The 14,247-nt window shown below is 35.9% G+C and overlaps 1 protein-coding gene across 1 annotated transcript in view; it reads left to right on the forward strand.

Moving 5' to 3' along the window:
* LOC114529003 (exocyst complex component 7-like) overlaps positions 1 to 14,247 on the forward strand; it is a 42,551-nt gene that overhangs the window by 26,040 nt on the left and 2,264 nt on the right. Inside the window, exons 4-26 of the mRNA XM_028550723.1 lie at positions 4,290 to 4,374; positions 4,575 to 4,680; positions 5,895 to 6,012; positions 6,113 to 6,157; positions 6,322 to 6,384; positions 6,481 to 6,538; positions 7,015 to 7,069; positions 9,186 to 9,216; positions 9,403 to 9,477; positions 9,954 to 10,020; positions 10,469 to 10,526; positions 10,797 to 10,901; positions 10,983 to 11,102; positions 11,430 to 11,489; positions 11,649 to 11,687; positions 11,762 to 11,824; positions 12,150 to 12,216; positions 12,368 to 12,433; positions 12,832 to 12,964; positions 13,109 to 13,207; positions 13,460 to 13,526; positions 13,703 to 13,744; positions 14,053 to 14,186. Of these exons, the coding sequence (XP_028406524.1) occupies positions 4,290 to 4,374; positions 4,575 to 4,680; positions 5,895 to 6,012; positions 6,113 to 6,157; positions 6,322 to 6,384; positions 6,481 to 6,538; positions 7,015 to 7,069; positions 9,186 to 9,216; positions 9,403 to 9,477; positions 9,954 to 10,020; positions 10,469 to 10,526; positions 10,797 to 10,901; positions 10,983 to 11,102; positions 11,430 to 11,489; positions 11,649 to 11,687; positions 11,762 to 11,824; positions 12,150 to 12,216; positions 12,368 to 12,433; positions 12,832 to 12,964; positions 13,109 to 13,207; positions 13,460 to 13,526; positions 13,703 to 13,744; positions 14,053 to 14,186 (1,756 nt within the window). The remainder of the gene's footprint in view (positions 1 to 4,289; positions 4,375 to 4,574; positions 4,681 to 5,894; positions 6,013 to 6,112; positions 6,158 to 6,321; positions 6,385 to 6,480; positions 6,539 to 7,014; positions 7,070 to 9,185; positions 9,217 to 9,402; positions 9,478 to 9,953; positions 10,021 to 10,468; positions 10,527 to 10,796; positions 10,902 to 10,982; positions 11,103 to 11,429; positions 11,490 to 11,648; positions 11,688 to 11,761; positions 11,825 to 12,149; positions 12,217 to 12,367; positions 12,434 to 12,831; positions 12,965 to 13,108; positions 13,208 to 13,459; positions 13,527 to 13,702; positions 13,745 to 14,052; positions 14,187 to 14,247) is intronic.

The raw sequence follows: 14,247 nt of genomic DNA on the forward strand, positions 1-14,247 counted from the left end.
TCTGTATTGGCGTAGGCGGAAATTGAAAATACTTTGTATTCCAGACAATATTTTAGTATTTATTTGCGTGGGCGCCGTCCTGTTCAGCACAAAGAAATATTTTACAGAATTGTGTTTACAATATTTATAAATGAAATGACCTGCACACGTTTGACGTTTCAAGGCGGGGAGAAGTGTGGGGAGACTAGGGCAATTTTATCCAAGAGTTCTTTCCCTCGATGTTGCCGAGAAGTAATTCTTGCGATTTTTTGTTTACGATTTATAATTGATCTGTTGTGCGTGTCTGGGTTTATAAAGATATCCTAAGTGTGAATCTCAAGAATGTCGGTCAATATAAACATAAAGATAAAGTCTCTATAAAGATAAACTTTTTATTAAACCTATATCAATCTCTTTTCCATACAAGACCGTATTGAACTATAAAGATATTATAGCTCAATATGGGGATTTACATTTCGAGTAAACGTAAGATATATTCAAACTTTTTATCAATCATGATTATGGATATGTGTAAACGTGATATTGCATACCAAACATGCAAAAAAAAACGCGAAGGACTTACAAGCCTACAAGGCCTTTATCATTATCGTCTATACAGTCATACACTTGAGATTAATTTTTAATTAGTCATCAGCATAAAAGCAGCTCATCGTTGGAAAATAAAATTAAATTTAGAGTTTGAATTTAAATCGAAATAGTCGTCTTGCAACGCGATGAATGGGTGTTTTAATCTTGTGACTGATTGTTGTTGTTAAAACTTCTGTGTTGCGGGGTATTTTCATCTTTACTTTGTTTGTCTCTCTGACATGTACACCAGCTGCTGGTGCAGCTGCTGCAGAGACATAAAGTCATAAACTAAACAAAGGTAATATAATGTCTTTGTTTTGGAGAACGCTTCATTTATTTCAAAATGACTGAGATCGTAAGCGGAGTTTTGAAGCTGACGTTTGGATTTTTAGTGAACAAGGCTCGCAGTAAAATTTCAGAACGTTTAAACGATGGCGACGTCACGGACGAAGAATGTCGACGCTTGATCGTGAGAGAACTCGATGATATTAAGACGAAGTTGGATGGATTGGCGAGAAAGGATTTACTGAGCAGTTTTTGTTTTCTTCAAGAAGGAATCAATCGTCTTTATCAGTCGCTACAGCAGTTTAAGGAATCCGAGAATGGATCAGAATCGACCGAACAAGCAACCTCAGCTGGCGCTACGTCTTCTGAAGAAACTGGTCTTGTTTCTCAAATCAACGAAGTCACGTCTTTGATAAACACCTTCAATTCATTGAAAATACATTCCAAGGAACGCTATCTCTCTGCCATAGAGTCGTTCAAAGTCGCTCGTCAAAAAGCCACCGAAGCATTCAGCAACGAAGCTTTGTCCATCGAGGACCGAATTCAAGCGACGCAGGTTCGAATGATGGCCAGTATTTTAGAAAAATCAGAAGATCCTGACGCGGGGGTAAGCGATTGCCTGCTATACCTGAAGGAGCTTCATAATATCAAAGCTATTCAAGAAATATTTTCTAATGTGATTGACGGCGGATTTAAATCTCGGTTTAATAAAACGAAGCGACTCAACAATGCTTCGTCTGTTCACCAAATGAATCTGCTTTTGTTTGAGTTTGCCAAAAGGTTTTCGAACTTGCAAACAGTGTTTTTTATTTGGCCCGAGATTTTGCTTGGAAAGAAAACTCATCATCCATTAGTCGGGAGTGATCGCCTTATTGAAAAATACGAAGAGTCTGGTGTGGAAATTACGTCGCCGTACCTGGGTTACACATTTTCCGAAAGTATTTATCAATCTCGCTGTGTTGTAAATAGCAAAAGAGAAATTGTTGCGAAAATAGCGAGTAATGATTCTGTTCAAATATTGAAACCCTCAGGAGAATCCCGTACAATATTTGATCCTTTCAAACAAGAAGATTTGGCAGGTTGCGAGGTTGTTGCGATGGATATCGATGCCGAAGATAACCTTTACGTCATCACGACATTCCGAGAAAGGAGTTTTAAATTGTTAATTTTTGATGAGCATGGAGACAAAAAATTTGAGTCTCTATTACCTTTTCAACACCGCTCATGCCCATTAGTGTGCATGGCAGTAAACAATGACAAAATGATCGCCGTTTTTGATCGCGAGAAACAAATTCTACATGTCGGAACTTCATGTAAGACGGATTCATTTGCACTCGATAATAGTTTTTATCTCAAAGAATTATCTGGCAGAGTGCATATGATACGGTTTCTAGATAATAATGGAACAAAAATAATTGGCGCTGGTTATAATGAAGATTGTTTTTATATCTACAAGGAGAACGGCGAGTTGGAACGCAAAGTTAGGATACCTAAAAAATATGGATATATTCATTCTGTTGCAATAAATCATATCACAAAACGGATCCTGGTTAATACTGGCTTGGGAAGATGTATTTGTAGTTTTTCAGAAACTGGAGAACTAAAAGACGATATACATCTGAGGGGTGTCCGCCTTTCTCATGTTTTTTCTAATCCACATGGTGCGGTTGCTTTGGTTAGTTTGATAGGAATATCTTTCCTTCAATTGTAGGGAGATCTTTTCGTCAAGGCAAATTTATAAAATGCACTGCGATCCAGTGTCACCATAAATGAATATTTTATAAGCATAGCTGCTCAAATCATGCTGGGTTGCCCCGTCCTGGAATAAATTTTGTAATTAATAAAATCAGGTGGGGATGTTTAAATTCCATCCAAGTTAAGCGACAATTAATGCATGGTAATAAAACTCTAGTTACGACTAAAATTAGTAAAATTAGTAATAAAATTATAACTAAAATTAGTAAAAAAATTATAACTAAAATTAGTAATAAAATAACTAAAATTAGTAATAAAATTATAACTAAAATTAGTAATAAAATTATAACTAAAATTAGTAATAAAATTATAACTAAAATTAGTTATAAAATTATAACTAAAATTAGTTATAAAATTATAACTAAAATTAGTAATAAAATTATAACTAAAATTAGTAATAAAATTATAACTAAAATTAGTTATAAAATTATAACTAAAATTAGTTATAAAATTATAACTAAAATTAGTAATAAAATTATAACTAAAATTAGTAATAAAATTAATAAATATAGAATAGTAAAATTCATAATAAATACCCTCAACTCTCTGTGTTTGGCTGTTATTCCCTGGGAATTGACTGTTTATTTAGTACAGCTCATTGCATAGGGTTTTTTTTCTGTTCGGGGAATTTTATTCTAATGTTGATGCCCGATGGAGTTTTTAACTTTTTACATTCAATGTGTTCCTTACTGATATATGCATGTAGTAAGTTTCAATTAATACATTATTTTATAATACATTATAATATTCTTGTAACTTTGCATATCACAATAATTATAAGTAAGCATAGTTTTCGGTCCGCTAACCCGGACCTTCATCAGTTCAATTGATGAGCTATTAAATTTACTTATATCTATATTTATGTATCACAAAAGTCTAAAATTTGTATCTGAAACAAAAGTTTCCAGCGGAATTGTAATTCGCTAATGAAACGCTAATCTAGATTAGCGTCAGTTCTGAATTAATAATAATCTTGACTTCGTTTTATAATGTAATTTTGACCTATATCCTATGGACTTGTAAGTTAATAAATATAAATTTCGTCGCAATTGTATTGGTGCCTGCATGAGCAGGTTTTTTAAAAAACGGTTGCTCTTAACAAAAAGGCAAGTCTCTTTGTTTGTCTTTTTCAAATGTAATCATGATCGTAACCATGCGTCATATTTGCTTGTGAATAAACGAAGCATAGTTTAATGTCCTTGGGGTAGGGAGGACGGAAATCGGGTTTTTATTTTTGCCGGTAAATAAAGGATTCACAATGGATGAAACTCTTATACGAACACTCGCTTGCAAACTGTTCATCAACTATCTTCCCTTGTCCAGGGTGGAAGCTTTGCATACACGTGGTGGTCACGTGTAGCAGTCATGTGTCATGCTAGAACATCAGTTGTAAAATGTTCAGCTGTGAAAAATGTTTTAAGATTATTATAACGCTGAACCTCACCTTTGGCTTAGTCAGGCTTGTTACCAAAGAGATAAAGGGAGGGGATTGTTCGAAGCTGGGATAGTGCTAGCCCTGGGTTAAATTTTAGTCTGCTGTTTTTGTTTATATGGTTTAGGTTTTTAAAACATATGAATTCTTCTCGTATATTCCATCAACCAAACTCCTCATGCATACAACGTTTTATCGTTTGATTCACGTGCTGATAAACCTCGTAGCTTCCTTAACTGTCTAATATCAGATATCGACAAAGTGTTACGTGGATTGGATAACGTTATTAGTTATCATAATGTTGCCTCAAGTGAAGATCAAGATATCAGAGATGGGTAAGAATATAAAGTTTTATCCATTATATTCTAGGATAAGTTTGAAATAGTTCAGTAATGACATATTTTAAATTTGTCTTTGCCAATTTTTGTCTTAAAAGCAAAATTTTCCTTTTTTAAGGCATTTCGTTCGCATATTTCAGCCTTATTGGTTTAGACTGTTAGTAAACAAGTTTTGTTACGATTCTTTACCCACATAGACCCGGGACAGACGTTGATAGCTATTTGAGAAGTTTAGAGAAAGTACAAGATGCCATTGAATTCTTTGAAATAAATAATCCAAATAGCCCCGAGTTATCTCTCTTGGTAAGTTCTAAAAATGCAAAAACACTCACAACGTAACATACATTGATGACAACAACCAACAATCACAACATTCAACAACTACAACATGTAACAATCACAACATACCAAGCTACAACATGTAACAATCACAACATGTAACAACAACATGTAACAATCACAACATTCAACAACTACAACATGTAACAATCACAACATGCAACAACAACATGTAACAATCACAACATTCAACAACAACAACATACAACAACAAATAACAATCACAACATGCACACAACAAACATGCACACACAACAACAAGATGTAACAATACAACATGCAACAACAACATGTAACAATCACAACATGCAACAACAACATGTAACAATCACAACATGCAACAACAACATATAACAATCACAACATGCAACAACAACAACATGTAACAATCACAACATTCAACAACAACAACATTCAACAACAACAACATGCAACAACAACAACATGCAACAACAACAACATGCAACAACAACAACATGCAACAACAACAACATGTAACAATCACAACATGCAACAACAACATGTAACAATCACAACATGCAACAACAACATGTAACAATCACAACATGCAACAACAACATGTAACAATCACAACATGCAACAACAACATGTAACAATCACAACATGCAACAACAACAACATGTAGCAATCACAACATGCAACAACAACAACATGTAACAATCACAACATGTAGCTAACAATCACCACATGCAACAACAACAACAACAAGATGTAACAATCACAACATACCAAGCCACAACGTGTAACAATTATAACATGCAACAACAACAACAACCTCTAACAATCACAACATGCAACAACAACAACAACAAGATGTAACAATCACAATATACCAAGCCACAACGTGTAACAATCACAACGTGCAACAACGACAACATGTGATACTCACAACATACAAAGCCACAACATGTAACACTCACAGCATACGAAGCAACAATATGTAACAATCACATCATAAAAAGCCACAACATGTAACACTCACAACATACAAAGCCACAATATGCAACACACACAACATGTAAAAACTACAGCATGCAACACTCACAACATACAAAGCCACAACATGCAAGACTGTTAGAAACTAAAGCAACAACAGCACAAGACTCAAAACACCATTCACCCTGCTCATTTCACCATGCCTTCATGTTTCCTTGTAGACATCATTGATGGAGACCGGACGAGAACAAATGGAAAGATCTTTTCGAAATCTATTAACTCGAAGCAGCAGTCCAGTTTCGGCGACAACTCTGTTGGATATATTGAGCGCAGGAGAAGGTATAGAAGAGTTACTTCTCTATATAGCCACGATCTAAAAGTTGCGAGAAAAAAGCCCCAGGTACCTATATTTTTGCAATCGACCGGCTTGTTTTTTTAGACCTACAAGAAGGTGATGCTGAACCTCAACTGAAGCAAATAAATGGTTTGTGTTTTTAGTGAATTTACACATATTCTATGGCATCTTTTAAATCAAAGTCTTATATATATCGTAGCTTCCTGGTCGAGCATTTTCATTAAGCTTTTGTGAGTCTTAAATATTGCGAGTCATTGGGTTCTAAATTCTGTATTTTTTCTAAATCAAATCAGATGAAGTGATCGAGGATTTGAGTAAGATTGCCACTTGGCTGGTGAACGAAACGAAAAGTAATGGTTAGTATCGTATGCCGATGTTGCCCGCATGGCCTGAAATTCCAGCCCGATTCCTCTGCATCCTTTGACTTGAATTAATGTCCTCTTTCCTTCAAGATTTCATGAATGTGTATGCTCAAATACGATCCAGTATGCTTAGCAGAACATTGCAAGGGTATGTATGAATCCGGGTGATCTGAAATGGCGCGGGAAAAGATTAGGACTAGTTGTTGTTTGAAAATCTCATTTAAACAACTAAATATCTCTTGAAATTAACTTCATTTTGGTTTGAAATTTATGTCAGGGGCCGGTTGTATGAAGGCCGGATAGCGCTATCCACCGGATAGTGGTTTTTTCAATCGCTTCAAAATCGCCCGTTATATGCTACAACTTTGATTAAATCTTAGTATTCCTAAATCGAAGGTCCTTTTTAATTTAATTGTTGCTTCCAAGCTGAAATTTTATCGCTTTTCGAGCATTTTTAGAACGGTTGAAAAAATCGCTATCCGGTGGATAGCGCTATCCGGCTTTGATACAACCGGCCCCAAAACTATAGCTTTTATAACTAAACGTATAATTCGTCTTATTTCAACATGATTAACACCTTAGTTCTTGCGCATATTTGCGATAACGTCTGATGTATCTTTGAAGGTTAATCGAAGCACATTCACAAGGAAAAATAGAAAGTTACTCACCAGCGAATATTGTAAGTTTCATAAAACGCCGGTTTTTTCTCTTATTTTTGAAATGTGATAGAGCACTCGATGGTTAACATACTCTCACGTGGTATGCATGCACTTGACCAAAAAAAACTGTTGTTGTAGTTTATAACCAGAGAGGTGCTGAAACCACCTAACGCTCGCCTGCACTGTTTGTCTAGAATAAGGAATGTATGAAAGGTATCTGTATGAAGCACAAATTACCGATCTTTTTATTAGAAACTACAAGGCTAAAATCCGCTTTGGAAGGTAATATTAAGCACAAACTTCAGATATTAGTTGTGACCTCAGAATTACTGGCCAAAACCGGCCTCGGAATTACATTAGTTTTATTTGTGACCAATATTTCTTCCGTTTCTCACAATCCGCGCACGTGATATCAACAGGTAAGTTAACGGACCAGGCAAAAGGCCCTGCTTTAAGCCGGGCGCACACACAACGATTTTACGGTAGTTGGTCCATTCAGGTTTAGACATATAGGCAGCCCTTGCCCAGACATGTTTTCCTTCTCGCGGCGCTCGCGCCTCGCGCGTGTACGCGAGTCTACTTGGTCTAATCTGACCAAGTATAGATCGCCAGTCGCCACATTTTGATGAAAACATCCATCTAGACAATCTAGACAGGAATCGGCCGACTAAAATCGTCGTGTGTGCGCCTAGCTTTATGAAAAAGACAAGATTGGATTTTTATACCTACACAAAAAAGGATTATGCATCAAACAACGAAAAAGTATGTACATAAATCTTATAGGTGCTTTAATAATATATTTGCATGTGTATCTACATAAGTAATATGCAAATATATGTCACATGCGTTGCCATTTGCCTTTGCATTCCGAGCCTATCGGCTTTCTACTTATAAATACTTATGTGCTAAAGCTTGTAATTGCGAATTATCTGACAATATTCTTTAAACTTTAACGTTGCACTATGTTTTATATATATTCACTCCCTGAATGATTTCTATATTAAGCGATTGAATTTTGATACGGCATGTCACAACACAATCTCATAATTTATAATTGTACATGTACAATACAAACATATGGTAGCATACAGGTGAAAATATTTGAAAGTTTCTCATTTGGCTTAGGGTTGTACAAATACTTTCGTTAAATATGATTCAGCTACAACTTTGAACTAAAAAAGACAGGGCTACACAATAGCCCTGAAAATCGTAATGAGCGTGATAACTCTGGATAACTCTAACATTGACCTTATCATGATGCTAATAAGCTTAACATTTGCCTTATCATTTGATAATTTTGAGCAAAGCTCTCTTTATTATTGTATAAATGTGTACCAAATGGCACTGAATAGTTACAATGCATATCGATGACTTATATTTATGATGATTCCTCTGATGTAAAGCCATAATATTTAAAAAATATAGCATCTTAACATTGACCTTATCATTATGCTAATTAGCTTAACATTCACCTTATCATTTGATAATTTTGAACAAAATTCCCATTATTTTTGTGTAAATGTGTACTAAATGTCACCATATAGTCACAAGACATATCGATGAGCTATATTTATAAAGAATCTTCCAATGCAAAGCCATAATATTTAAAAAATATAACATCTTAACATTGACCTTATCATTATGCTAATTAGCTTAACATTCACCTTATCATTTGATAATTTTGAGCAAAACTCTCTTTATTATTGTATAAATGCGTACCAAATGGCACTAAATAGTCACAATGCATATTGATGACTTATATTGATAATGATTCCTCTGATGTAAAGCCAAAGTATAGAAAAAATATAGCATGTTAACATTGACCTTATCATTATATTTTGTTGTATAATGTTCACTCCCCCCTGGTAAATGGTTCTTTTGCAACAAATAGACTCCTTAAGTAGATAAGTTGAAAATAATGGGAAAATAAAAGTGGCATCTTAACATTCTACTTATCATGTAGTGTGGACGCGGACGGGGACAGTGACGGGGACGGGGACGGGGACGGGACGGGGATGCGGACGCCAAGACTATAGCAATAGCTCTCTTGCACTAAAGTGCAGGCGAGCTAAAAAAGGGATTTTGACTACTTAAAATCCGTAATAACTGTGTAATTTCATTCCTTTGCTTTTAAAGATGATAAGTCCCAAGATCAAGTCCAGCACAGGTAAAGTTTAACCACACTGGAGCCAGTTGTACATATAACTTTCAAGCACACCTTGCGTTGGTTCTTAAATCGTAGTTAATGATAAACCTTGCCTGCTGCTTAGAATTTACCAAATCACTAATAGCTGCACGGGGGATATAGTTCGATCGATACATCGATAGATCATCGAATGGATTTCTTTTCCAGGTTCAACTCCGCAAAGAAAATCTACGTTGAAAAGAAGTGTCGTTCGTCGAGTGCCATCGAAAACCTTTGAATATGGTACTTTTCCAAGATCTCTCCATTGTACCCTAGCTTATTTCTCTGGGGCCGGTTGTTCGAAAGGCGTTTAGCCTAAACGGCGGATAAGTTCAAAATGGAAAACAAAATTATCTCTTTGTTGGACAAATAAGCTAAAATATTTCGATGTAAATAGCTTAATTTTCAACGAAAGTACATATTTAATGCATAAGATGCAGGTTCAGTCATTCACAAGATGTATGAGAGTATTTTTAAACTTTGGCTTATCCACCGTTTAAGCTAAACGCCTTTCGAACAACTAGCCCCAGATAGATAACTCTATATGCTTTCCAATTGAGAAACGTATGGATTTATTACCAAGGTTGAATCGATTCAGGCTATTTGTGGAATATTTATCACCACTTATTGCTCCAGTTGTATGAGAACAGATCTCCTGCTGAACCCAAACACTGACGTTTTTATATTTTTTGCTTATTTTCATAAATTGTGTGTTTTAGGAGGAAGTCGAAAAATTGGAGCTCCCGCGTCAACGTTTGATTCTCCCGGTCTAAAGGAAGATGAGGAGTATGATAAATTTTACTTTCTTTTGAATGTATTTTAGTTTTGAAACGACATGTCTCGTTGTACTTTGGAGTGAACTTGTGAGATTTGAACAGACCTATAAATCTGACTTCATGTGAACAACAGACTCTGTGTCCATGCAGTTATAATATTCGGATCAGTGCATGGGGTAGCAAGATACGGAAAATAATTTAGCTTGCGGGTACACCAAATAAGTATTTAATACTGCAAAGCTTTCGATCTGCATGTTAACCCGGGTCATCATCAGTGCAATTCTGTGTATTGCATTGGTGAAGTCTCGGGTGAACGGACCGAAAGCTTTGCAGTATTGAATACTTACGTGGTGTACCTACAAGCTAAATTACTTATCGACTGTCACCATGCAAACCTACAAAAATATTATTAAGATACGGAAAACTTGAAAACTTGTTTTTAACTCTAAAAATTCTAGTGAAATTGAGGCTGGTCGCTTCGTCACGCTTTGTGGAGCCCTTCTAAAATTGTTACAGGTAATCGTCGTCTACTTGTGAGCATGTTACTTTTATAAATCACCAGAATAAGAAAGATATAGAGAAATGCCGTAAACATAAATCCTTGCAAATTGGAATTAGTTGGGACAGCATTGTCGAAATGTTTAATATATAGAAATTTGTCCCTCTGAAAGTATGTGAGTCTCTTTGTAATTCAATGCTTGTTGTTTGTTGTTTGTTTGTTTTAAAGAAATGAACCACGTATTCTGTGCTATGCTTTAAACATCTTTTTGTCTGATCGTGTTTTAGAGTGAACAGAGTCTCATCAATGTGATCATTCCTCAAAGCCACCGGGCTGATATATTTGATGTGTTGATTCAAAGTTCCATGGAAGTTCTTGCCTTTGATGGCGAGGTATGTTTTGCTCGTAGCCACATTGCTATTATTTATTTTATACACTGAATCCAACCACATTCTGCAATATCTGCTCTTCAGTGTATGGCAAACTCTGCTCGTCGACTCATTGCAAAAAGAGAATATTTCTCGTTGCTCCCGTTGTTGCCTGTTTTGAAGTACCTTGGGTCAGTTCTCATCAAGTTTTCAAGCGTTCTCCAGGTAATCTTTCTTCGCCGTTCCATTTTCATTAAAGTATCAATGTTTTCAAGATCTCGAAGTTAGCCAATGAATTATACTGACTAACAAGGAGAAATTTCGTTTTTACCTAATCGGCATATTTGTTTACATGTTTACATTGGTAAATGATGTACCTTTTTACTGGAAGTGGTCAAAATTTATGCTTTTGATTGGTTTACTGAAAATGTAAACAAACTTGCTGATTGGTCTAAAGCGAAATTCCCCCTTGTTATACTGATTAATTTTCTCAAGCCTGCATTCAGTCATACATCCTCTCGTTCATTCCCATTCATTCATTTCATTGTTAAGGATGTTCGTCAGGCAACCCAAGCCACAGTCACAAATCTATTTATGAACTTGGAAGTTGTGGTATGTAGATTAATGTATTTGTTCACCCCGCTTGATAAGACAGCGATACATATCTTCTTAAGCACCATCCCAACAAAGATTCCCAGTTGCAAATATGTACCTCATTGCTGTCTTCAACTCTGTTTTCGATTTGTGAGTAATCATGTTTCTTTTTTGTAGGGCGCTAAAGCACTGGAAGATTTCACTGAGAATATCAAGGTGGGGTTTTCCAGGCGATAACGTCGTAAATGCTTGATGAATACTCACGTTTTCTTGTCTCTTTGTTTGTACAGCACGACCCGGACAAGCAATCAAATATGCCCAAAGATGGTACAGTCCACGAACTCACCAGTAATGTATGTCATATAATTATGAAACATTTCGCCACGGGGTCAACTTTGATTTAGAACGCTTTGTCCAGACCAAAAATATTTCATATAATGTAAATGCATTAAAGACTATCGCCTGTATTCTAAAAGCTCACTCACATTCAAACTCGAGAGATCTCGTTCTTCTCATATCGATCCCTTAGCCGTATTTTCAGAAATAAGAGCTTCAGTTTTCAATGTTTTACCTTCCATCCTTTCGTAGATTAAGAAAGGACTTTAACATTGATCAGTAATAATAGCTAGAATTTTTGATACACTCGTATGTCTCATACTTTTTCAATCGTTGTTGTAGACGCTGATATTTTTGGAGCATTTACTGGGCTATACTGATACCGTCGGGAACATGCTCAATTCAAAAGGTATGTGGTGTTTTGTGTCGCCTATATGACTTCTTATCGTGGTCACCTTCAACGGTCATCGAGGGTCAATCATGATGTGGTTAAATTAATGAAAGTTAACTAAGTTGATATTTGTTAATTTACTCTAGTCTGAGTATCATTGCTTTTTTAGAACAAGTGATCGATCCGACGACCAACGATGTTGAGTCGCCAAAAAGAACTGTGGCGAAATATATCTGTTAGTTGCCATATCTTTAAGAATATTTTTGAAACAAAATTCAGCATCCTCCTCACAGAAAATATATATCCTTATCATTACCCCCATTTTCATCATTATTATCGATGACATAATTGCAAGTACTATCGCTATACATAATAACATGATCAAATGATCGGTCATCATCACTTTGATCAGCCATAATCGGATAATCCCAATGATCAACTTTCATCTTCATAATCAACTATCGTCACATATAATCAGCCATCATTGCCACACTCCTAATCAACAACTATGATTGCCAATCACTGTAAAATAATCCTGTAATTATCATGATTGCTATACCCATCATCATCATCATCATCATCATCATCATCATCATCGATAACGACTGATGTATTTTCGTTATCCCCATGCAGTTCGAGTACTCGCTGCTCTTGGATTAAATCTTGAACTCAAATCCAAAAGTTACGTTCATATCGTTGGACAAGTCGCTTTATCGGGAATATTCTTACTCAATAACTACAACTACATTCTGAAAGGATTACAAAGGTATCCCTCGTTATCCTACCGTTTCCTTAGAATTTATCATTCATTATACATTCACCCTTTTTACCACTGACCTTTATATGTTTCTGGGGTGTTAGCCATCGACCTTAACATATGCTGGTAACTGACCTTATATACTTTTTGTAGAACTGGCGTGCTTTTGTTGATGACCGAAGGAGGCTTTACTAAGATTGAGACACAATACATCACTCTCATTAAAGAGCAGAAAATTACGTACCAGAAGGGGTATTTAAAGATCGTTTATGTATTGAAAACTATCACTTCTTGTGTGAATACTTTGGTGGGCGTTTTAAGGCTAGTTTCGATCCACTCAGGAAAATTCTCTTTTGGATCGGACAGGACAGGAAAGTTTCCTTTGTATAAACGCCGCCTGGGAACTCACCGACAAAGGAAATTTTCTTGTCCGTTCCGATCCCAAGGAGATTTTTCCTGAGTGGAAACTAGCCTTTATAACCGTTCAAACTTGTATCCTTTTAGTTGGTCGAAAGTCATGAACTGCCTTCTCGAAATGGACAAGCCATATACTCAAAGCAAAGACGCAAAGGTGAGTCAATTTGTTGAAACGGACGCGACTGTGCTTTTTTATTTTTCTGGTTAAGTATAAGTAATCTACATTCCTCTTTGCGCATGCCCAGAAAGTGGGAATATAATGCGGGCTTGAAAAAGATGAAAATAAAGTTTTCAACATTATAATGTTAATTGTGTTTATTATCAATATAGGTTGGTCAAAAACAAAAGCAACTTATCAAAGATAAGTTCAAAGTAAGTTGAAATTTTCTTCTCAACCAGACCCTGAAGGATTCTCAGCTAAGATCAATAGGAAATGTCCCTTAGTCACAGCTAAGATCAATGGGAATTGTCCCTTAGTCACAGCTAAGATCAATGGGAAATGTCCCTTAGTCACAGCTAAGATCAATGGGAAATGTCCCTTAGTCACAGCTAAGATCAATGGGAAATGTCCCTGTTGATGAGATTTTTAGATAGGCAGATAAATGCCAGATATCACTCAATCGTTTGTTTGTTTGTTCATCAACTCACCCACCCAGCCACTCATGTATTCGAACGTTCAGGGTTTTAACAGCGAGTTTGAAGAGATATGTCAAACACAAAAAACTTATGCCGTACCTGACGAAAATCTGAGGGATGAACTACGCCAGGAAAATATCGATTTGATTGTAAATAATTATCGTTCCTTTCAAGAAAAGTAAGTATGGACCTAAATGACACTTCCATTGTGACTGCAGTGCTCCCGGATGGGTCAGGTT

Source organism: Dendronephthya gigantea, unplaced genomic scaffold (genome assembly GCF_004324835.1).
Source record: "Dendronephthya gigantea isolate DGI-Jeju-01 unplaced genomic scaffold, DenGig_1.0 000053F, whole genome shotgun sequence".
NCBI lineage: Eukaryota > Metazoa > Cnidaria > Anthozoa > Malacalcyonacea > Nephtheidae > Dendronephthya > Dendronephthya gigantea.